General features: G+C 43.2%; 2 protein-coding genes across 2 annotated transcripts in view; both read right to left on the bottom strand.

Annotated features, from left to right (window-relative positions):
* Positions 1 to 2668: 2668 nt before the first annotated feature.
* On the bottom strand, positions 2669 to 7049 carry inka1a (inka box actin regulator 1a). The gene is made up of 2 exons (XM_066672949.1): positions 6892 to 7049; positions 2669 to 3667 (listed from the first exon to the last, which is right to left on the bottom strand). Exons 1-2 carry the CDS (start codon positions 6892 to 6894, stop codon positions 2750 to 2752), a joined length of 921 nt encoding a protein of 306 aa, XP_066529046.1. The 5' UTR covers positions 6895 to 7049; the 3' UTR covers positions 2669 to 2749.
* Positions 7050 to 9952: 2903 nt separating this feature from the next.
* gnai2a (guanine nucleotide binding protein (G protein), alpha inhibiting activity polypeptide 2a) overlaps positions 9953 to 25153 on the bottom strand; it is a 58714-nt gene continuing 43513 nt past the window's right edge. Inside the window, exons 2-9 of the mRNA XM_066670358.1 lie at positions 22856 to 22898; positions 22220 to 22361; positions 20605 to 20765; positions 16839 to 16967; positions 12782 to 12911; positions 12387 to 12540; positions 11916 to 12131; positions 9953 to 10976 (exon numbers count right to left, since the gene is read on the bottom strand). Of these exons, the coding sequence (XP_066526455.1) occupies positions 11941 to 12131; positions 12387 to 12540; positions 12782 to 12911; positions 16839 to 16967; positions 20605 to 20765; positions 22220 to 22361; positions 22856 to 22898 (950 nt within the window). The 3' untranslated portion in view covers positions 9953 to 10976; positions 11916 to 11940. The remainder of the gene's footprint in view (positions 10977 to 11915; positions 12132 to 12386; positions 12541 to 12781; positions 12912 to 16838; positions 16968 to 20604; positions 20766 to 22219; positions 22362 to 22855; positions 22899 to 25153) is intronic.

Raw genomic sequence — 25153 nt, 5'->3', positions numbered from 1 at the left:
TCTTTAAGATTTAATGAGTGGCCTGATTTGTGGAGGTTGTGCATGTTGTGAATAAATGCTTGATTTTCTGAACATTAATAATAATAAAAACTAATGTTGGAGGCGGAGGCGGTCGGTGTGGAACTTTTAGGCTTTTTTCCTGAGCTTTGAAGATGTGCTGAATTGTTCGTTAAAGATTAAAAATCTGGCGGCTCTGAAGGAACAGGTCCGTACTCTGTCAGCGCTGGAGAAACTCTGCTTCAGACCCAAAGCTCTTCAGCTCAGAGTTACGAGGTTTAACTGGGAGTGTGACTGTAGAGGAGTGGAGCAGGCTTTATCAGAGCCTCATTCAGACAGATTAAACAGTAAAGACTAAACACACATGGCATCATCCCTCTCCCTGTCTCTCTCTCTCTCTCTCTCTCTCTCTCTCTCTCTCACACACACACACACACACACACACAAAAACACACAAGTAAATCATTGTGCTGCTCCACTAAGCTGGGAGATAGAATCTCTGTTACTCTGGGCTCAACACTGCAGAAACTGCACCCTTCCTCCTCATCTACCCTTGATTTCAGGACAGTGCTGTAAAAGTGAATTACACTCTGTGAATGTAGGGGGAGCCCAGGAGCAAAAATACCAGCTCTTACCCAGTGTTCTTTCAAGGTTTGTATTCTTGTTTTACTGAAGTAATTGAAAAAGTATTGGATTTCAATCCCCAGCCACGTTCATCAGGACATGAAAGGTCGAGTCTGACCCCGGACCCCCACTCTGGCTCTGACCCTGTCTGAGGGAGAGGGGTTTGCTGTAACTCAAGAGCAGGATCGAGGTCATAAATCATTTCACTTTTAATTTTTACATCAGGCCTGGACTTTAATCACGAGCCAGCGGTGAAGCGTTACTCGGCCAGGGCTCGCTTTAAGATCCAAAGGAGAGATTTCACTGAAACCAAGCCTTTAAAAACAAACCAGAGCGACGTGATCCCTGAGCATGTGGACACTGACCTCTAAACGACTTCATTAGCGCCAGAGCAAAACTAAAGAAGCAAACTTCACACTCCAGACGTGTTACGGCTGATTGAAGAAGAAGAAACAAAAGAAGAAGGTGGAGGAGGAGTAGAAGAAGAGGTGAAGAAAAATGTAGAAGAAATAGAAGCAAAAGTAAAAGGAGAAGAATATGAAGACGAAGGAAGAGGATATGAATATAAGAGAATATTGAGAGAAACAGGAGCAAAACACAGGAAGAGCAATGGAAGAGGAAGCTGAAGAGGCAAAGACGTAGAAGAAAGAGAAAAGAACAAGATGATGTAAAAGTATAGAGAAGAGGATAAAGAAGAAAAAGAAAAAAAGGACAAAAAGATGAAATGATACTTAATAAATCCTACATTCATTGACAAGGTAATGTATTGTATCCTAATGGTAAGGCTACAGAACTCCAGCATGTGGCTGAACACTACATTTCTGGATGAATTGGGCAGGTATTTACTGAAAGGATGTGTGTGACTTGGGTCTTCTAGCTGTCTCTCTCTCTCTCTCTCTCTCTCTCTCTCTCTCTCTTTCTAATAAATACCTCTGTTGTCCTCCTTCTTCCCTTTTCCCTCTCCACGGAAAGCAGCAGCACCTCTGAGTACACAGCATTCCTGTCCACTGAGCTACATCTTCCATTCAAGTTAAGAACCCCCCCCACTACCACTAAGACCACCATAATGGAGGGAGGTATTAGGAGGATATAAATGAGTAAGTATGGGCATATTTTATGACCCTCTCTGCAGAAGCTCCTCACTCAAAAACATGTCTTTCTTCACTTAAATGCCCCTGAAGCCTTTGTCCACTAATGACGTCCCATTAGCTTTGTAGAAAGGCTTTGGCTATTTCAGCCTGTCCCTAAAAAAACAGGGACTGTAATGATCTCTTTAAATGAGCACATTATTTTACTAAAAACGCTGCCCCAGTAATTTGTAACATTTAAACATTTGGTTCATCATAGTTTGTAGCTATTTTACAGTCACTAAGCATGCTCACATCTGTTAGGAACCTGAAGAACAGCTACAAAACAGTGCAGTTTTCTGTTAGCGATAAACACAAAACTGCAGTTTTTAATATTTTAGTGCTTACACTGAGGTAAGTTTAGGATTAGGTTTAGGGTTAGGTGTTAGTGTTTAACACACACAAACCACTACTGTTCCTAATCTTTTGCAGCTTATTGTTAGGATTATAGCTAAGTTTAGAGCTAAATATAGGGCTAGCTTCAGAGCTAGGTGTTAGCGATAGCATTAAACAAGCACAAACACAGTCGTTTCTAATCTTTTGAAGTTTAGAGTTACTTTTCTGATTAAGTTTAGGGTGAAAGTTAAGGTTACGGTTGGAGTTGTATTTAGGGGAAGATTTCTTTTACATTGGGTTGCCAGATATTTATGTGAATTCCTCAAACATATATAACACAAATTGTAGGACTAACAAATAGAATTTGAACAATATTTACGAATCCTGGGACCTGTGTTTTGACACAAATTCACCATGACAACAGTCTGAAAGTGTAGTAAGCTTAGATTGAAAAAGCTAGTTTGCAAGATGGGGTTCATTAGAGCACTGTGGGTGAGAATAACCCCCGAGTGGTGAAATGTGGGATCATAATCCAAAGCCTTTAATTTTATTTGTTTATAATTATTTTTATTATTAGCATGGGCAAATATACATAGCATAATTAACATGTGCATAAAACAGTGTCAGTTCAGAAGAGTCTGTTCAGTCAGAGCTCAGGTTTAGCCTCATATGTATCCGATGATGTCGTTACAGATGATTGGCTGCCGGCTACCCGTCTTCATGAGGGCAGTGAAGCGGTAAAAGTCTGTGTCCAGCTCGTTGAGGCCGATGTGAGACTTGTGAAAGAAGGGGACTTTTCTTGGAAGGTCCATCTGACATGACAGACGCTTGTTGAGCTTGGAAGGGTCCGACTTCATGTTCTGTGAAATACCGGCTAATCTCCGCCTCACGTTGACCAGAAAGTCTTTAGCCAGGCGCCGGCCCATATTAGGCTTGGACTCTTTGGCTTCGGACGGACGTTCTGGAACATCTGGCAAGTCCATCCAGTTCTGTACGAGGTCAGCAAAGCTGTTGTCTCCGAGAACCAGTGGCTGGCGGTTGCGTCCTCTTGTTAACAAAGCTGTCGTCCAGTCCTCAGGGTCATTTGAGGCTTCAAACGATGTCCACCTCTCTAAACAGGCATCTGAAGTGGATTTGGGTCGAGTCCGGACACTCTCACTCTGGATCTGATTGGTCCGGAGACAAGCCGACGAAGACACACGAACATTTCTAGAGCGACGAAGCACCACAACCTCATCCCTCCAGGAGTTCTCTGAATATCCCGAGTCGAGCTCCAAGCTTCTCTCGCTGCTGGGAGAACTGACCACTGGGTGACCGCCTGCAGTTCCACTCTCGTTCTCCATGGGGCCCGACAGGCAGCAGGCCGAGTCATAGCTGCTAGACTCGCTAGCATCGCTGCTCCTGAGCCTGGAACGACGTTCCCTCTGTGCGATCAGAAGCTTGCAGGCGCGAGGCCGAGGCGCAGCCAGGCCTACAGGGGGCGCTGCAATGCAAGTCCGGCGCAGGTGCTTCAGATCCTGAAGAGATCGCATCATGTAACGCATCTGCTCCCGGAGACAGCTGCTGGAGTCTTGGAGACACAGCTGGCGGAAGATTGAGAAGAGAAGAGGGGTTAGGTTTCTCTGATTTTTTTAGATGTATTTTAGTAGCAAGAAATCAAAGGGACACAGGTTTTCCCAATGGAGCCAAAAGTCAAATGTTTAGGGTCTGATGTGTGCTACATTAGCATGCTAACGTGGTCGCTAACACTGCACCTCGCTAAGAAGACACTGTAGACCAGAATGAATTCAGGGCTAGTTTCTAATCTGCATTTAGCTGGTGACTGCTCAAATTTCCCTGTACATTTCATTTTTTGTCAAAACGTTTTTGAAAAAGAAAAACACACACACACACACACGCAGAAATCTCTCATTGTTCTCCACTAAGATTTCTTCAGGAGACTCTCGTCTGAACCCTTCCACAGAGGTTCCAGATGTTTCTGATTATTTGGAAGCCTCTAAGAGGAGGAGGAGGAGGAGGAGAGCTTTGCCTCTAAAAGACCTCCAGCAGATGGAGAGGAAGCTGCCAGGTTTAAGGCTGGAAAAATGTTGGAGAGGTTGGTGGAGAAGCCGCAAAGCCTCCGGGATTTACACCACACAACACACTGCACACGGATCCTGAGTTAGGGAAGAGTTCAGACCAAAAACAAACATTTTACTGTCTTTCAAACTGGAACTAACTGAGAGAAGGAAAACCCTCTTCCAGGGAGCTCACTGCAATCCGTGTGTGCTTTCTGTTCCTAATGAAACGTCTGTGACCTGCTTTGGTCAAAACCCCACAAGCCCCACAGCAGTGTTCTCCCCCTGTGTAAACAGCCTTGTTCAGAACTCCCACTTTCAGCGCCTGTCCCTTTAAATGATAATGAGCTGCTCGCTGTTCACCCCTGACCTGAGCGCACAGCAGTGAGGAGCGAGGAGCAGCAGCTCTGGAGTTAGCTGTTTTAGCGCAGTTCTCTTTCTTCTCCGTTTTTGTTTTCTCCTTTTTTACTCAGTGCTATTACTTCTCCACACTGGTTGGGTCCAGCGCTGTGATTGGACAGACTCAGACGAAGGGGTGGGACAATTCTAAAGTCTCTGCACCTGATGTCAGAAGCAGAGCAGATTGAGAACGGCTCATGTTATCCCATGTTTTCAGACTTGGACAGCGCACAGAAAACTGACTGGATGGTCTTGTTTCACAGTGTGTGGGTTGGTGGGCTCTAGATCTATACATTAATGTGGACTGAATGAAGTGTGGTAAAATCCCCTCCAGATCGCCACACTCTCCGCCACCAGCTGACAGGAATCTGAAGGTGGATGTTTAAAAAACATCCTGGAAAGTGACCTGGAAAATGGGTCACGAACACAAGCCTGGGATTTTGTTTTCCCGAGGAGCTGCTTGGACAAGCTCAGACTTGAAGCGCCAACAAAGGCCCTGCGCCACTTCGTTCACTCAGAGAGCCACAGAACAGAGACGCACCCGGCTCCACACACAGCTCCACCCTGGAGGAGAGCGGGGAAAAACCCTCCCAATCTGACACACCTGAGTCATTATAGTAACATTAACCACACTAACTACTCACACACAAGCTAACTCTTCCCCTAATCACACACACAGCCCCCCAGAGTGAGGACCACAAGCCTCCAGTGCACAGCTCATCACGCTTGGAGGAGAACACTAACTGCCAGATCTGAGAGAAAGAGAGAGGACACTTGGGCTCTAATGGACTCCTGGACACTCCTAATTCTCAAAGAAGATGGAGTCTTATTGGACACTTGGGATGGTGTCATTACTTCAGACAGTGGGAAAATCTTCCTGAAGTGACTCCTCACATACACACACACACACTCGCACTGAGCCAGACGTCTGCTCTGATTGGCCAATAGCAATATCACACTGACTCACTGAGCATTAGGGCAATACTCATATTCTAAACATGTTTTTGTGTTTGTAATTATCCCATCTCCCTCATATCATGGGTGTGATGTCACAGGTCTGATGTCTGGGGTGAGGTGGGAGGCTGTGTTATACGGGGGTGGGGAGGGTTGGGGGTTGTTGGGGGGCAGTATTTCTTTTTGATTATTCTGTAAATAAACGTATGATCAGAGCGATTAGTGTTAAGGTTCTCCTCCGAGTGTGCTGAGCTCTGCTAACTACACACCTGGCGCTAGCCACAGTTAAACTGGAGAAGAAAAACAAGGGGATGAAACAAGCAGACCACCGTCCACTGTCTGTCATCTACGGTCCCAGGGTGAACACAACAATCCAGGGCAGACCTCATGATAACACCCTGAGCCTGACCACTCTTACTGGACTTCACAGGCCTTGGACTCTTCTCTGATTGGCTGAAAGCAAAGACATTAGATACGCCCCGCTCTGGACACTGTTCACCAGCCTTCAGCCACTTTAACAAACCCTCAGTTGTCAGCAGCTGTCCGAACATGGGAAAGCTTCAGATCAAAGTTCTGCAGATCAGCACTAACGCTAAAGTTGTGCATTAATTAAAGCTAAACCTTGAACCCCAAAACCAAGCACCGACCCGTTTATGATTAGAGCTGGATTTGGATTCAGATTGCGATACAGGTTTCATCCCAAAAAAGTGTCTGTTCTTCAGGAAGAAACTCTCATGACCTTCCTCACACATCTGTCTACTCCTGATTACCGAAGTCTGGCACACAGTCCTCACCGCATCAGAGTATCCTTAAACAACATGGTCCACCCTGTTCCTCAGTGCTCAGAACCCCCACAGAGCAGGTATGACTCGGGTGGTGGATCATTCTCAGTGCTGCAGTGACACTGACGTGGTGGTGGTTAGTGGGTGTTGTGCTGGTGTAGAGTGGATCAGACACAGCAGTGCTGCTGGAGTTTTAAACCCCTCAGTGTCTGGACTGAGAATAGTCCACCGACCAAAAACATCCAGCCGACAGCGTCCTGTGTCACTGACGTCCATCAGAAACTGTGCAGCGACAGATGAGCTACTGTCTCTGACTTTACATCTACAAGGTGGACCAACGAGGGAGGAGCGTCTCACAGAGTGGACAGTGAGTGGACGCAGGGATTAAAAACTCTAACTGCTGTGTCTGATCCACTCGCACCAGCACAACACACACTAACACACCACCACCACGTCAGTGTCACTGCAGCGCTGAGAATGATCCACCACCCGAGTCATACCTGCTCTGTGGGGGTCCTGAGCGCTGAAGAACAGGGAGAAGCGAGGCTAACAGTATGCAGAGCATTAGATGGATTTGTGAATAAATGCATTACAAACAGGTTATAAGACACTCACCATGTCGCTAGATGATGATGATGATGATGATGAAGGTCCAAGTCAGTGTCTGGTGCACTGCTGTAGTTCTCCACAGTCTGCTCTGAACTCTTCAGTAAACTCTCCACCTCAGAGAAATAACCCCAAAGTCTCGCGGCTGATGCTCCCGCTCACGCGCCTCCAGCTGTTCTGCCGCCGCAGCTGCACAGCTCGCCCCTTTACTCCTACCCACGTTACGAGCCTCAGCCAATCAGCGCGGGGCGACCCAACCGCTGGCCAATCAGAGCGCGTGAAACCCGAGCGGCGCTTCCAGACTTTCTCAAAAACCACAGCTCTCGCAACATTCAAAAACTCCAGCGCAGGGGTCAGAAGTTTGGGGACGGGTTTTTATTTTTACTTATTACTTTTTTCATTAAAAAAACCTTTATCACTGAAAACTTTATATATATGCATTCGTATTTATCAATCATTGACCTATTTACACAACGTGTATGGCATTATTATATCTGACGTCTTCCGGTGGCCAGTTCGGCATAAACGTGGACATAATTTAAAGCGGGAACATCAGATGTGAAATGTTGAGCGTTGTTGGAACATTGCATTCATCTACTTTCAGTCAGAGTGGAATTAAACTAAACTTAACTACTAGCAGTCTAAACCTAACCTTAATCCTGACAATAACACTTTCCCCGTACTGTAACAGTGTAAATATATATTGGTTCCAACAACGTCAAGGAAATCTGGTATATAAACACACACACACACACACACACACATTTCTGAGTACAGATGTCCATAGGATTATGGACGAACGTGATTGAACAACGTGGACATGGGCGCCCTCTGCTGCCCATTTTACTTACTACATCCTACAATTACGAGAGAGACTAAACTAAACCAATAGAAGTAACTGCAGTAGATATATCACTACTGTAACTATAGAATTAATATCAGTAATAGCCCAGAAGATGCAGGAGTAGAAAACAGTGGGACGTGTAATAAAAGTAGTACTTTTACAGTGTACTGTAACCCGTGCTAAGTCTTTTATTGACCACAGTATTTACACTGTACTTACTTCAGTTGTTTGATATAATTGTAGAGCTTTAAATCAGTTTGTTAGGTCATAAACAGGGCTGGACCTTTCCGATCCTGGCACCAAATACAGAATCTATTTCCAGTGGTGCTGCTGTGGACCGGTTCCTTATAAAGTGTCCGAGTCTGTCGTCCAGAATCCTTTTCTCCTCTGTGCTGGACTGAGTGACGCCACCGGGTATGAAGTCAATATTAGAATTTCTTCAGGACTGTAGACTGAAGGAGGTGTGTGTGCATGTGTGTATAGCGCCACCCCCACACTCACACAAATATACATACATTCATTCATTACCTCCAGGTCCCTGGAGCTGTGAGACTGCGACACTACCTGCTGCACCACCGCGCCATCCACAAATTTACATTTCAGAATAAAATTAAAAAATAAATAAAAAAATAGGGCGGCACGGTGGTGCAGCAGGTAGTGTCGCAGTCACACAGCTCCAGGGACCTGGAGGTTGTGGGTTAAATTCCTGCTCCAGGTGACTGTCTGTGAGGAGTTGGTGTGTTCTCCCCGTGTCTGCGTGGGTTTCCTCCGGGTGCTCCGGTTTCCTCCCACAGTCCAAAAAACACACGTTGGCAGGTGCATTGGCAACTCAGTGTCCGTAAGTGTGTGTGTGTGTGTTGCCCTGAGAAGGACTGGCGCCCCCTCCAATGATTCCAGGTAGGCTCTGGACCCACCGCAGCCTTGAACTGGATAAGGGTTACAGATAATGAATGAATGAATTAAGAAAATAATAATAATAAAAAAAAGCATTGCTGTAATTCCCCACTCTGCTGTAATCAACAGTAGCCCTGAACACAGCGGATCATAAACAGTTGATCATCACAGGATTATTGCTAACGCACTGGATCTTATCTGTGCTTCCAGAAGCTCAGTGCGGGGGATAAAGGACCAGCCGGAGATTGGGCTGAGGGACAGGTGAATCCTCCCAGGCAGATTACACAACACTCGTCACATCATCAATCTTTCATCTTCAGTTATATCTAGATCCCATCATTTGCTTTGTGTGTAATCCCATCAGCGCTCAGATGACCGCAGAGTGGACGGGAGGTAACCAGAGCCCACACTGAAGGTTTCAATACAAATATAATCCAGATAAAGCCTAAAGCCTGTGTCAGAAATCACTGAAAAGATGTCAGACCCCCACCTCTACATTGGACACACACTTGTATCAGTCTTCCTGTGTGGACAGTAAAGCTGTGATCTCGATATGTCAAACAGAAAAATAAATATAGTCATTATTTTATAATTACCATTATTACAAAACCCTTTGAACGTAATCTCTTCTCCACAGTGGACGTTCTCCTTTGGTTGAAGCCCCACAGCAGCGTTCTCCCCGTGTAAACAGCCCTGTTCAGAACCCCCGCTTTCAGCACCTGTTCCTTTAAATGATAATGAGCCACTCGCTGTTCACCCCAACCCCGAGCTCACAGCAGTGAGGAGTGGGAGCAGAAGCTCCGGATTTAGCTGTTTTCACTCAGCCCTCTTTCTTCTCCGTTCATGTTTTCTCCTTTTTTACTCAGTACTCTTAATTCTCCACATTTGGGTCCAGCGCTGTGATTGGACAGACTCAGACGAAGGGGCGGAGCACTTCTAAAATCTCTACATTTGACGTCAGAAGCAGAGCAGAATCAGAACAGCTTGTTTTATCCCATGTTTTCTGACTTGGGCAGCACACAGAAAACTGACTGGGGCTTGTTTCACAGTGTGTGGGTTGGTGGGCTCCAGATCTTCACATTAACTTGCACATGTACTGAACAAGCAATTCTTTTCATAATACAACATATTATAGCAGGCATTTCTGACTGGACTTTATATCAGTGGCTTTACTCAGAGACCCACCTCTAATAAATAAACCACCTCTGCTATTCCCAGAAGTTTTCCCTAGATGGCAGTGTGAGCATGTCCAAATTTCAAGTGTTCATGAAGGAAACATTGGAACACATTATAAAAACAAAATAAAGACAAAATGAAGTTGAGTGACTTAACTTTTATTTAAATTAAATCATTATATAGGACTTTTCAAAGCATTTTAATCTTTACCAAAAAACCTACCTTTTTTATTTTAATGAATTAGATTTTCAACTCATTAGTTAATAACTATATCTCCTTACATGGTGACAATGTGTACAGTAGAGGAGGTGAAGAAAGACAACAAAATGGAAATAAAGGCACAAACAACGCAAAAAATATCCGTGAGGGACAGGGGGAGGGGGATCTACTTTTACACAGACATTAAATATCAGTTCAAATTCAGAACGTTCTCCTCTTTTTTTTTTTCTTTTTCTAGATTTTCTATTTTTTTAAATGATTTTCATTTCATTTAAAAAAGGAATGTCATGAGACTGTGTGGAGGTTATTTACTACTCTAATATAATCTGCTGTCTCCCACCATGCGGGGCGACGTGTGATGTTTGTTTGGCTAAAAATGATGACATGTAAACATTATTAAAACAAAACAACTTTCCTTTTGAAGCTCCTTTCTCTCTGCTCTGCTGCGTTTATAAAACCACGCTTTACACAATTAATATCTGAATAAAATTTGCGTGTCTGATTCTCTAGAGTAAAATGAAAGTATTCATATAAAAAGTGTCTTGTTGTCATTGCCTTTGCTATTTTTCCAAAAATAAAAGTAAAATAAACAGTGAAAAACCTCAATGAAAAAACAACAATAATAATAATAACAACAATAATAACAATAATACAACAACCGTTGATTTGTGGTCAAAGCCCAAAGAGGTTAATAATACAAGATGGATGGAGCTGCTGCCTAAAATCAAACATGAAAAGAGCTGCTGGGACTAAAAGAGGGAGAGAAGGAGAGGTGGAGAGAGAGACAGAGAGGAATCGCTGGTGGCCCGAGGGAGAGTTGGCTGAAAATGTGTGTTTAGATCCTCACAGCTCTCCGTCGTTCTCCAGACTGAAGCTGAAATCAGTTTTAATCACCAGTGCAGCAGTCAGTCACAACACTCTCTCACCTTCACCTCATCATCATCATTACAGTTCAAGTAATCTGAGAGAGAGAGAGAGAGAGAGAGAGAGAGAGAGACTGATTATGGTAAGTGGTGTTTATTAGTTGATCTCTAGACTGTGCATGTGGAGGTTTCACAGTAGGTTTGTGTAGTGATTCTGACAGATGTGTAATAAACTAAAGAAAGAACAGGGGGTGATACAGTATTTTTTCTTTGCACAATAAAAGAGAGAACTATTATTTATTTTAAAGAGAAACCAAAAGTAAACAGATTTGCTGACTTAATAAATTCTAGACAAAATTTGATTAATAAATTATAGATAAAACTTAATTTAAGGCCTAGATGATTTGACAGACAAGAGACAGACAGTCGACAAACAGACAGAGAGACACAGAGAGAGAGACAGACGGGGACAAATAGACAGACAGAGAGGGAGACAGAGACACACACAGACAGACGGGGACAAACAGACAGAGACACAGACAGACAGGAACAAACAGACATACAGAGAGACAAACAGTGAGAGAGACAGACAGAGACACACAGAGAGACAGATGGGGACAAACAGAGAGAGAGTGAGACAGACAGACACAGAGACGTGGACAAACAGACAGAGTAAGAGATGGAAAGACAGACAAAGGCAAACAAACAGACAGACAGGGACAAAGACAGAGAGAGAGACAGACAGAGACACACAGAGACAGAGAGACAGATAACTATTTATCCGTGAAGGATATTTACATGTCAACAAATTACACCAAATAAATGAAAAGAACAATAATTATACAAATAAAAGAGAAGCCTGTGAATGACTTAATCATCCACAGAGTGTCTGTAGTGGATATAAACCGAGGAAGAGTGGACGGAACGTGTCAGTGCTGTGTATGTAGTAGTAAGTGTGCAGTGTGTGGAACTGTAAAGTGGCAGTTCACAGTGGCTCTGACTAAGTGGCTCATTACGTATGCGAGTGAGAGCCTCACCTCGGCCCTTCGGGAGTCTTTTGCTCTAGAAGAGTCCGCAGTCCCTCAGGTTGTTCTTGATGATGACGTCGGTGACGGCATCGAAGACGAACTGGATGTTCTTGGTGTCGGTGGCGCAGGTGAAGTGAGAGTAAATCTCCTTGGTGTCCTTCTTCTTGTTCAGATCCTCAAACTTGGTGCGGATGTATTCGGAGGCCTCGTCGTATTTATTGGCGCCTGAACTCAGACCAGGGGCAGAACGGGGGAGACGGCAGGACAGGAGATGATGAGACAGAGGAAAGAAAGAAGGAAAAAGAAACAGAACAATGGGCATTGGTCTACACCATGGATCACTGAAAGGTGTTAAGAATTGATAAACATTTCACCAGTAAAATAGTTATAGTAAAACTATTTTTGCTCTTTAAGAGTCAGCCATTTGTTGGACCTGGGAACTCTTGTCACTGAGTATTTGGAGCAGGATTTTCGTAGTACCTGTGTACTCGGGGAAGCAGATGGACAGTGGGCTTTGTGCAATCTTCTCCTCGAACAGATCCTTCTTGTTGAGGAAGAGGATGATGGATGTCTCGGTGAACCACTTATTGTTACAGATGCTGTCGAACAGCTTCATGCTCTCATGCATCCGGTTCTGTGAGAGTGTGACAGAGAGAGAGAGACAGAGAGGGCGAGAGCATGTGAGAGAGAGAGATATCAGTGTGGAGTGGGCGCACAGTCACTCGTGCTTTACTTCACGCTGCCTTTTACGTGACACTGATGTGTCGTGTCTGGTGCGAGTTCTCAGAAACGTGTCGGCTAAATACTGTGTTCGGCTTTTGATGCATGTCCAGTGAAGGCTGACATTCCTCTGAAGATTTCAAAGCGAGACTCACCATCTCCTCATCCTCAGCTAACACCAGGTCATAGGCACTCATGGCAACACAGAAGATGATGGCAGTGACCCCCTCAAAACAGTGGATCCATTTCTTTCTCTCGGAACGCTGACCCCCCACATCAAACATCCTGCAGAAAGAGAGAGAGAGAGAGAGAGACAGAGAGGTATTTTTAGACTTAATTAATAATCCAAAATTTTGTAGACACCCCTTACCGTGAGTGGATTCAGGCTCTTCCACTAGAGTGACCCATTGTGGACACAGGTCCTGCTTGTTAACATTCCTTAGAAGAGCATGAAACTGGCCTGTGGAGCAGTGGAACAACACCACAGCTAATCTTTTTTTCTGGAGGGAAACACCTCCATCTTATACCCCTGGGATGAGTCTGAGTGTTTTCCTGATTCAGAACCAATCATCCAAGAAAGAGAGCAGACTGCAAAGTGCTGGTATGTCTCTAAGTGCTCACGGGCCTGGCCTGCCCTGCACCTAAGAGAGGAGGGATTTCCTTTCCCTCGCCGCTCCTTTTCCTCTTCCTTTGGGCTGTGTGTAAGATCAGCCCTCTGCCTGTTACATTTTCAGTGGCATTTGTTGGCATTTCGGTGTGGGTGCTGTTGCCTGGATACACTCAGCGCAGGGAGAGAGAGAGAGAGAGAGAAAGAACAGAGAGAAGGAAAGAAAGATAGACAGGGGCAGGGAGAAAGATACAACAAGAACTGAGAGAGACTCCTATTCAATCTGGAGTCCCTGGTACCCTGACTATCACTCTATCATTCTCATTTACATACACTCACAAAGTACACACATAGGGCACTTTTCTGCTGCACTGTCCCTGCTCAGCACGACTCTACTCGTCTTTTCGGCTTCTCCATCAGGTTAATTTGGTCCTGTAACAGGTTTGGTGTTTTAGCCCCTGTTCCCTCGTGGTTCAGCCAAGTAGGGACTAAACCATGCAGAGCGCCGATTGTCCAGAGAGAGTCGTCACTCTACACCACGCAATGCAGACATCCAGCACTAACTCTCCATCTGTAAAATCTCCAGCTACAGCAGATATCACAATGGCAGCTCGTAAAATTACGGCGTGGTCGTTTGAAGAGGTTTAAAATGGGCCTTGGATTGGTGGCCGACTAAAAAAATCCTGCGAGAGCTGGATGCTGCAACAAGGAAGGAACGAACGCTACTGATCTGTCTGAACTGATGACAGAGCTGGGCTCAGTCCCAAACATCATCAATGAGTCATCATCAACAACACGATGAGTAAACAATGCGTAACGTTTATACTAGAAGACATCCTGAATTCAAGAGCAGTACTGCCTTCTGTATGAACATCTCTAATTTGAAACCACAGTGTCTCAAAAACAAAGATTGAGAATGACATGGTTTCATATCTCACACACTCGATAAATAGAGGTGGGGGCTTATTGAATATTCAGAGATCTGCAAAGAAGGAAGATGAAAGTGCTGAGTTACAGTTAACACACATTAAGGTATAGGGAAGACGTATTTTGAAAATAACTTGTAAACCTCTCATTTTGATGAAGAGAGATGAGTTTTTAGGGGTTTAATAGATGAGGACTTTAAACTTGCCCTTGTCCTAGTGCTGTGACCACATACACAAATGTTGTGAATGCCACTGAATCAGCATTTAAATTCTTTTCTGTTGTGTTTTATCCAGTAGGCACATGTTTGGCGAAATGGTAGATGATTAAAAAAAAAAAAAAAAAAAAAAAAAAAAAAAAAAAAAAAAGAGAAAGCGGGCGGTAGAGAGATTAACTAACGTCTGCTTTTGTTTGCTCTTTCTGTGTTTTGGAAAAGGCTGTGTTTTTACAGAATCCCATCCATCTGCTGTTTTCATAGGCTTACAGGACCCTTTTCTCATAAACAACAGGACGGAGTGATGAACCAACTACCTCCTTCCCTCTTTCCTGTTCCGTCTCTCATCTTTCATTCACTGTCCTGTTTCTCTCTCTCTCTGTGTGAATACAAAATCTTTCCATCTTTATTTGCCTGATCTCTATTTCTCCAACTGTTCCCTCCAACTCTTTCTACATTTTTCTTCCTCTTTGTTTTCTTACCCCTGTATCGATACCACTTTCCGATCTTTCTAGCACTCTCACTCTCTCAGAAAAACTCAATTTAAGGAGTTAAAGAGGCCAGAAAAAGCTATCACATCAGCATTTCTGAGGAAGCTGCATGCCATTCCTGAGAAATGTTTTTCCCCTGGACTATCCACTCTCTTGCTCAAACACACACACACACACATACTTGCCGTATGAAGCCCCCACACACAAACCCAGACGCAGATATTAAATTTTCCTGGCTTTTAGAAGGAGACAGATATCCTTTAGTTTTGTGATGAACACTCGTCTGTTTTTTTTTTTTGATTGATTCTGGTTCTAACGTCTTCTCTGTACTTCATCAAACACTGAGGCCTTCAAACAGTTCAGCTGTTTTACTATCAGCCACACACACACACACATCACCTGAGTCATTCAGACACCATTCCAGCAGCCAAACTCTCAGAACCAACACTTCTAACAATGAGTCACTGCCCTGTTCTGGACACTACAACTATAGGCTTGTTCAGATCAGCTGTGACTAACACCACACAGACACAGAGACACACCCAAAGAGTCTTCATCGGAATCTTGATTCCAGTCGTATGCAAACGTTTGGACTCCTGTGGTTAAATTCCACGTTATGTTGATTTTCTCAGTGGAAATACTTTTTAACACAAACTTCACCAGGAACAAAGTGTATGTCCTAAGTCTATCATTTGGAGAATAAATAGAAACCCTGCACCAACTTAAATGTGATGAACACACCGGGTGTTATTCTCTCACAGTAACCAGTGTTTGTGATTAAAACGTGCAGGGGTGTGTTCTCCGTAGAGGGCATCTTCACTTATTCTCACTCAGGGAATCAACAGAATAATGTGATGTGACCAGATGTGGTCCAAATTTGGCATACCACCGAACAACGCCGTTGCCGCCATGTGTCATAAGGTTTCAAAGTAACTACTGGAAGCAGAGACAGTAACAACTGTAAGTAAATGAGGAAACTGTATTTGACCTGGAGGCACTTCGTTGACTCACTTTGTTGGTACAACTTATTTTGATGAACGCAGAGGAACGTATCTATCTGTGGTCACTTAATCTGTCCATCTTAGACCACAGGGCACCTGCAAGTCTTTGTTCTAACTCACTCTCACACACACCTGGGGCTAATGATAAATTCTTGTCCTTAAGACAAATCAAATGTGTCACTTATCATTTTACAATTAGTATATTTCTACAATATAAATGAAACTCTAGGAGTTATAAAACAGAAATATTATACCCTGGTGGTTAGGGAAGTGGGCTTGTAACCGGAAGGTGGCGGGTTCGATCCCCAGAGCTGGCAGGTCATGACTGAAATGCCCTCGAGTAAGGCACCTAACCTCGAACTACTCCCTGGGCGCCATGGCTAGGGCTGTCCACCGTCCGCACACTAGGCACGTGTGTTCACCAGTGTTTGTAAATGTGTGTTTCACTGCATGGATTGGGTTAAAATGCGGCGAACAAATTCTTCTGTGTGTAAGCACAGTGGCCAATAAAGTGATTCAAATTCTATAAATTAGCATTCGTCCTGAAAATGTGCTTTAAATAAAATGTATTATTATAGTTAGTAGTAGTTGTAATAGCACTAGCAGTTTTAAAATTAGTAGTACACAAAAAATTAGAAACTTTTGTGTGATTAAAAGGGTCTTTGCAACATGAAGGGGTTCATCAGTGTTATAGATGGTTCTATATAGCATCTTAATTAAAAAGGTGTCTATTTGGCACCAAAAATCTTTATTCCTTTTATTGTAACAAGCTTGACATCTTAACAATAAAAGAACAATTTGGTGCCTTTCTGAAGGCCACTTTACGATGCAAAGAACCCTTTAATCATGCAATAAGTTCTTTAGGTGCTCAAGGTTCAGTAAAGAACAATTTCCATTAATAAAAAAAACCCTGTAGAACCCTTGTGTGTAGTTTTAATAGTAGCAGTAGTAGTAGTAGCATATGCTCCCACTCACTTGAAGTGGAGGTCTTTGAAGGTGAAGTGTGTCTCCACGATGCCGGTGGTCTTCACACGGGTTCTCAACACATCGTGCTGTGTCGGGATGTATTCAGACTTGGCTATCCTTTCCAGGTCGTTCAGATAGCTGAGAATCCACACACACAGACACAGAGAGAGAAACACAAGATTAGAATTATTACAAATAAGTGCACATTCTAACGCAACTAAAATTCTTATGGGGAAATTAAAGAAAATCTGAGAACTGATGAAGTACTGAGGACTGAAAAAGCATGCAGTCACGTGCAGCCATGCAGACGCAACATTTCTGATTATCTCTCTCACTTTATGAGAAAAGGTATACTGCACAATTGTAAATAATTCATAATTTCACTGCTATGGGAGAACTTTTCTTTGCAAATCAAAAATCTGACAGACACAAACACACACTTCCTCTGCTTATCCTTTATTTGTGCAGAATCAAGAACAATAGAGATCATGCGTCACTGGTAATCCAGATGATGTCTGGAGACGCCTGCACTTCTACATATCTTTCTCTCTCTTTGGCATTAACTCAGTGTAAAACACTGGACACGGACACACACACGGACACACACACGGACACACACGGCTGGACAAAAACTGGAAGGAGCTTTGATTGAACTGCAAATCAGTGCTGAACAATAGCTCTAATGCCAAGCTGCGCTCTCTCTCTCTCTCTCAGAGACACACACACACACACACACACAGAGTGATTAAATGGTTCTTGATTTCTGGAATACGGATGCTCACAGGATTGTGAATGTGTGAAGACAGCAGTTGCAGTGTTCAGAAGCTCATTCTCACTGACAACCCATTGTTGCTCTATTCAAGCCAAAATAAAGTGGAAATCACTTTCCTTCTCTACTGAGATATACATGTCCAAAGGTTTGTAGACATCCTTTGTAAGTAGTGAATTCATCTAATTCTTGATACAATAAAAACACAGGAGATCAATAAAGGCAAGAAAGCAGGGAGCAGGGAAAGATGGAGTGGGTGAGAGGGAGAGAGAGATCCTACCAGTAACACTTGTTCTACATACAATTTCTCTTTTCCAGCACGTAGATAAATCCAGTAGGAGTTTGTTATGATGCTAATGCTTTATGTAATGTAATGTAATACCCTAAACGTGAAGGGATTCATTTAAAGAAGTGAATACATCAACCACACCAACCTCCTCCACCGCACGCAGCGTCACTCAAATGCCAAGAGAAACCTTTTAAACATATTAAATATAAGGATTTTTAAGCTCTCTCTCTCACTCACACACACACACACACACACACACACACACACACACACTCCTCCCTGATAACTGTTGCGGACACCAAGTCACTGTTGCCATGGTTACAGACAGCATGGCCCGGGCCCAAACCAACATATTTTTGTGTGGTGATTTTTTTCCCCTGCTTTACGAAAGCATGAATTTGACTCGCTACTCCCTGCTTCTGCAGCCTGTTGAAAACTGGGGAGTCAATTATATCACAACAACATCGTCACTGCCATCATCATCATCATCATCATCACCTGTAAGTGCTTCATCCTGCTGAGAATCGGGGTTGGCCCCCCCTTTGTCTTCACTTAAAGCACTTCGATTTTAAAGAAACACTAGGTAAGATCTGTTTTTTTTTTGCTCCTGGGGCTCCCCCTAGTGTAATTCACTCTTACAATACTGTATTAAAATCAGTGGGGTAAGGGTGGTTCCTTAGCCTCCTTCAAATGTTGCACAGTGCAGTTTCAGACCTGGAGGAGCAATGACAGAGGCTCTATTCTCACTATTACAGGGGAGTAAAGCATCAACACCATATTGAAGCTGTAATTATAATGTAAAAAACATTACATAGTGTTGTTTTAAATGTGCTAAACAAATACAATTTACTTACTACAATGAAAAAAAAATATTTAGGTGGTGGTAGAACGAAAGGCTCAAATGTATGAGCAGTGAATATAATTTTTCATTAGGTTTATTCTGTTGACACCAAGGTCAATCTGAGCACTCAAACACACACACAGGAAGAGGTAAGGGTGTGGAGGGAGGTACAGTGTATAGCTGCAAACACCATGAAACCGCACACACCTCCTCCCTGGAAAATACCCTGCAGACAAAAAAAATACTAATCAAAACAGACCAACTGAACTACAGTCTTGCCATCGGCACAGAACACACTCATATCTCCATGTGTTTCTCCCACTCCCTCCAACCTTCTTTCATTTCGTCATCCTCTCTACTTCCACCGCCTATACGCAAACGAAAAATGAAGCTGTAACTCGTAGCGCAGCAGTCCATCTAAATAAACTAATGAATTCATTTGCATATGCTGCATGTTACAGTTTACAGAGGAGAAGCTGTGAAGTGTAAACACTCCCTCTCTCACACACACTCGGTCAAATAAACTGTTCCAACACCAGCTTTATTTTTCAGATAAAGGCTAATGAGAAAGAGAGAGAGAGAGAATATGAAAATCTGCTCTGGAGCTAAATTAGGCCACAGGAGAGTTCTGGGAAGCTCAAGCAAAGCTGTAGGCTGGATGTGGGAGAAACAGGCAGAGGGAAAGTGCTGCAGGTTACACCTAATATTACTTCACTCAACCAGACACATCAGCCATAAAAACACACACACACACACACAACCAATCTACTGGCCTTCTGTTATATACACATGTACCTTCAAATCTACATGCCCAGTTTTTCACACTCTTTCAGACTAACAGCTGTAGGAACCTTTAGGAAACTGAGGGTTAAAGAGATATCCATGTTAAACTTCCCCAAATCACATAGTGGATAAATGCAGACAAAGCTTGAATGCTTCTTTCTGAACTGCCCAGATCTGTCATGTCATCTAACACAGCGGTCCCCAACCACCGGGTCGTACCGGGCCGTGGGCCATTAGGTACCGGGCCACACAGAACGAGTGATTTTTTCTCTTTTTTTAATTGATTATCAGTCTAAATGTTGATGTTTTATTTTGAAAAGTGACTTCTGTGCAGAATGACGCACAGACGCATACATGCGTAACCCACGGACGTTGCAGTGTTCTGGGTTAAAATCAAGGCAGAGCATCCTGAGATCACCCAAAAAGCATTGAAAGCCCTGCTTCCATTTCCAACCACCTATCTTTGTGAAGCAGGATTTTCTGCAGTGACCGCAACCAAAACGAAACTACGGAACAGACTGAACGTACGGAACACACTTCGGGTGTCACTGTCTCCCATTATCCCGAGATGGGACCGGCTCGTTGCAGAGAAACAAGCTCAGGGCTCTCTCTAATTGACATTATTTTTATTTGATTGACGTGTTCACCCTTTTATAGAGAAATGACCAGTATTGTCACTTGAATCGAGTTTAGGTTTTTATTATAATTATTTCTTATTAGAAAGGATTTTTGTTCAAAAATAAATATTTTTTGTTTACAGAGATGTTGTTGATTATTAATGTATGAACAAAAGGTTGTTTATTGTGTGTTGATGTTTGCATTTGACATAAGACCACTGCGGATGATTTATTATTAGATTACGTCATTAACGATTATCGAGCAAATGTAGGCCTGAGCATATGAAGGCTGGTCTGTGAAAATATTGTCTTAGATGAAACCGGTCCGTGGTGCAAAAAAGGTTGGGGACCGCTGATCTAACAGACACCTGTGTTGGCTGCCAACACCACTGAATGATGGGCCAATGGGCCACTGGACGTTGCACTTCATTAAGTGTTGCGCATGTGTGTGTGCGCATGCGTGTGTGCATACTCACTATGCAGCAGAGTCGTTGAGCTGATACTCTCTGGAGCGGGCAAAGCAACTCTGGACCCCTCCGTCTGCCCACAGTCGGGCGATGGCGTTAGACAGCTCCTCGGGAAGAAGTCCCTGCTCCTCTGCTGCAGCAGCCAGTGCAAAGAGCTGCCTTGCATCGTCCTGCATGACACACACACACAGCAAAGGTTTGGCTGTGGTTGTTAAAGTACAATGACATCTTAGCAGTTTTCATATTCTGTAACCACTTCACCCTGGTGAGGCCCACGCAGAATCAGTGGGCGCAAGGCAGGAACACACCCAGGACAGGACGCCAGTCCATCATAGGGCAGATATTTACATACTACTCAAAAATCATAACAGTATTAGCCCTTTAACATCCACACTAGCCATAGCAAGTGTGTGTGTGTGTGTGTATGTGTGTTAGACTAAAACAGATTTGACTATAGTGTATAGTGCAGTTTTCTTACACTGAGGCCTTTGGAAAAGCACAACAAACAGTTACACCATTATCCAGGATCAATTCATTCATTCAGGCTGTAAATGTACCTCCCTTAGGGGACAAATGATGAGAGAGAGAGAATAAATGTGAAAAGGGGAAAACAGGAAAGTAATGACAGATTCCAGTAGCATTAAATCAGAAGGCAGACAAAATACAAACCGAGTCACCAAGGTTCATTAAAGAATTATAGACAGACAGAGAGAGAGAGGTAAGAGTGAGACAGATTGACTGTGGGTTTTGAGATCCATTAGCGCTCAGTAATTACACGGTTAACGAGGGAAATCTGCTGGTTAATTGGACATTTACAGGTCTATTACATGGACCATGCCACATTCAGACGTCCAACCATTGGTCTGTGTCTCATATCGAAGAGAGATGACACAATCCACCACACACACAAACTCATTACAGGGAGCATGCTGTTTGCTGGCGAAGCATTAACCGGCCCTTAGCTCAAAAACTTAACTCCATTGAATTTTAAAGCAAGGTTTTGAAGCAGGAAGACTGTGCAGTTCATGAATGGAAACATATCTGCAAAAACACTCGGTGTCTTTGCTCTGTTTCTCTGTCAGTCAGAAGCATGTGGTCAATTTTGGCCTGAGGTTATTTTCATTTTCTGATTCGATTTGTAAAACACAGCATTAACATAGGAACAATACAGGGCTTTCATGTCTTCAGCTCACAAACTTAATCACTAACAGAAGTAGTGCTTTAAAGGGACCGAGTGTGTGTGTGTGTTCCTCTAGAGATCTGTCTAAAAGCAGGGGACATGGAATATAATCTCTCTATGCAGCACCGGACCTGCATATCAATATTAATATCAATATATATGTGTATCAATACAAATGACCTCAGTTCTGATTGGCTGACTGCATTCTGTTTCATTCCATGTGGAAACGTTCTTTGTAACCAAATTGCAACTGGATAAAAAGGCAAAGGATCGTAAATGACATCACAATACCAACTAACTGTAAACAGCCTGTTTTTGCAGCTTAGATTCCATTCAAGGCCAGGGGAGTGAAGAGGGGTTTCTAAAACTTTAACAATGTTTATACAATACAACAGTTTTCTTTTTTATTTCATATACACATTTTTATTTCATATTTATACATACAGCTCTTGAAGTGTCCTCATAGTCAATCTTGAGGTTACTCATGGCTTTGATGATGGCCATGATGGACTGGATGGTGTTGCTGAAGACCACAGCTCTGTACTGCTTACACTCATCTTCTGAGTAACCATCTTCATGAATGATCCTGAGAGAGAGAGAGAGAGAGAGATTTAAACAAAGTAGCTTTAATCTTTTCTCCACTGTGTGTCTTGTGTCTCTGTAACTCCACAGGGATGTGAGGGTTATGCAACACGCCTTTGTTTTGGACAAGCTCCAGAACAAGAGAGTGTGTGTGGTATGTGGTATGTGTATGTGTGTGTGTGTGTGTGTGTGTGTGTGGGGGGGGGGGGGGGGGGCTCTGTTGGATGGAGGAAAAGGAGAGGGAGAGAGGGACTGTGCAGAACAAATCTGGAGAAGGAGAAAAGAAAGACGTTAAGAAATGAAGGACACAGAAAAGACAACTCAAGGAAGAAAGAGATGTACACAAGGTTCCGCAGATTATGGCTTGCCCATAAAGACCACCATACAGGACTGGGACTATTTGCTATGAAACATCATGAGGAATGAAAAGGGTGCATAAAGAGTTCAAGAAAGAGATGCAATTTAAAATCAAGGCATGCATGTGTGTGTGTCACTCACTTCATCTGCTTCACAATGGTGCTCTTCCCTGACTCTCCAGCACCTGCAACACAGATAAGAGCCAAATATTAAACACAAATAAGCAACTTAAAAAACAGTAACAGTAAAGTATCCAGGCCATGAACTGAACATCTTCAATCGTGAATTTAAAAAAAACAAGTGAAAGCAAACAGCCACTAATCAGCATCACAAAAATGTAGAATCAGGCGCCGCTGCCTTCTCTGGTCAGTTTACTGGTTTTAAACAAAGCGTTTTGACAAAATAACTTTATTTCCCATAACCTGAAATACTGGATGAAAACGTAAATGAAGAGAGAAGGCCAGTGCGTGCTCTGGATCACTGCATCTTTACAGCTCAAGACTCTTGGAGGAGAACACAAACTGCTACTTCTGTTGTGTGCTCAACCTTGTTCCAGAGAGGAGTGGGTGTGAGTTGGTGTGTGTGGGGATGACTGGGTGAGTGTGTGATGCCCTGTGATTGACTGCAGCTCTGTGCAGTGCATGTTCCTGCCTTGTGCCCTGTGTATCTGCATAGGCCCAGAAACCACGGCTATCTTAACAGGATGAAACGCTTCTACAGATACTGAAGGAATGAATGGATGGATGGATGGTTTGATAAAGGGTTCAGCTCTGACTTGTTTGGGAGGAATGTATGATGCTGGCTATAACCTTCCCTCCCAGCATCAATAAGGTTGGGTTCATTTATTATAAATTATGGGTTCATTCTTCTCCTCATTTACCATTAATTCTACACTTCCACAACAGCTCGGAAATAGGGGCTTTTCTTTTGAAAAAGAGCAATATTCACTACATGAATATGCAAATATAGCCAGTTAGGAAGTAGTACTGAGTGACTAATTTGTGAAAAATGTACATGATCCCTCAAGCTTAGAAACTAATCAGTGCTTCACTTAATCTCTAACACATCAAAACGGATGGCTTTTAATATTAATAATAATAATAATAATAATAAAATATAACAATAAAAAGAAGAAAACCCTTAATCTCTATAAACACTGCTCTCCAACAGGCCTCAACCTCACAATGTTTATTTCCACAAGCACACACTGACATGATACTTGTGCATCACACACACACACACACACACACACACACTCTGGGTCTGCTATACTTGTGAGGACTGAAATAATGATTACTGTAGCTAATTAACACTAGCCTTAACCTCTCTGACCAAAAGTAAATCATTACACATTTTTACTTTAGTAAATAAAAACATCGGAAGCTGTGAGGACCACCAAAGTGTCCTACAGGACCACAGAATGTGAGATACCCCTATCACTGAGAGGACATCTGGTCCTATAAAATGTATAAAAACACAGCACCACCCACACACTCCCATAGTCATACACACAACATAAACTCTCACAAACTCATCTGCTATTACGGTCAAACACACAGACACACACAGCTGTCCTAACTCTCACACACACGCTCTGTTTAATATCTGTCATCATGCTGTGTGTTGATCTGGACGTGGATGCAGTCTGTCACGTCCTCACGCCGCTGGGCCTTTGTGTGTGTGTGTGTGTGTTACATGACCCAGGAACTGCAGCCAGAACTCTGCCCTCAGCCACCAACCCTTATATGCAACCTCTTTCTCTCTCTCCCTCACACATGTTGTTGTACCTGACTTGTAGAGACAAGTATGAATAGATTATTAGCTGAACAAACAGATTCACCTCAAGGTTAAAACTAAGTGGCCTTACACACACACACACACTTTAAAAAATTATGTATATTTACACTAATCATTGCTGCGCATGCACACAGCTTAGCTTCCAGAATCTAGACAGAAAAGCATAGGATGAGCCAAAGCAGTGTGCCTTATTTCTTCAACATGAGCACCCGACCTCACTGATGCTCCTGACTAAATGCAACCACATTTTCGCAGCAAAATGGAGGTAAAGCCCTCCCAGAAAAGAAAATCTAACTGCCACCGAATGAGCTTCTGAACACACACACACACACTTCTACACAAAACGCAACCATTAAGATTCAATACATATCATTACAACATGCATCCACTCACTCACACTTGTCAGACTCACTCTAGATCTCATACAGAAACTTTAATCCGTTACGCATGTTTGGTCTTCACACACACACATCCTGCCACAAAACCAGCCACAATCTCGAGCTGTTTTCAGAGAGCCATGCTGTGAGCAGATTACAGAACACCACTGACATTACAGAAGTGTGCCACATGCAAATTAGCTTCAAACCCATCACCACAAGCTTTGTGTTAACATATTTACTAAAGATGTGTAAGCCACGTAGC

Source organism: Hoplias malabaricus, chromosome 5, assembly GCF_029633855.1.
Source record: "Hoplias malabaricus isolate fHopMal1 chromosome 5, fHopMal1.hap1, whole genome shotgun sequence".
Classification (NCBI taxonomy): domain Eukaryota; kingdom Metazoa; phylum Chordata; class Actinopteri; order Characiformes; family Erythrinidae; genus Hoplias; species Hoplias malabaricus.
Note: the sequence above shows the minus strand (reverse complement) of the source record. Positions and strands in the feature narration are given on the sequence as shown.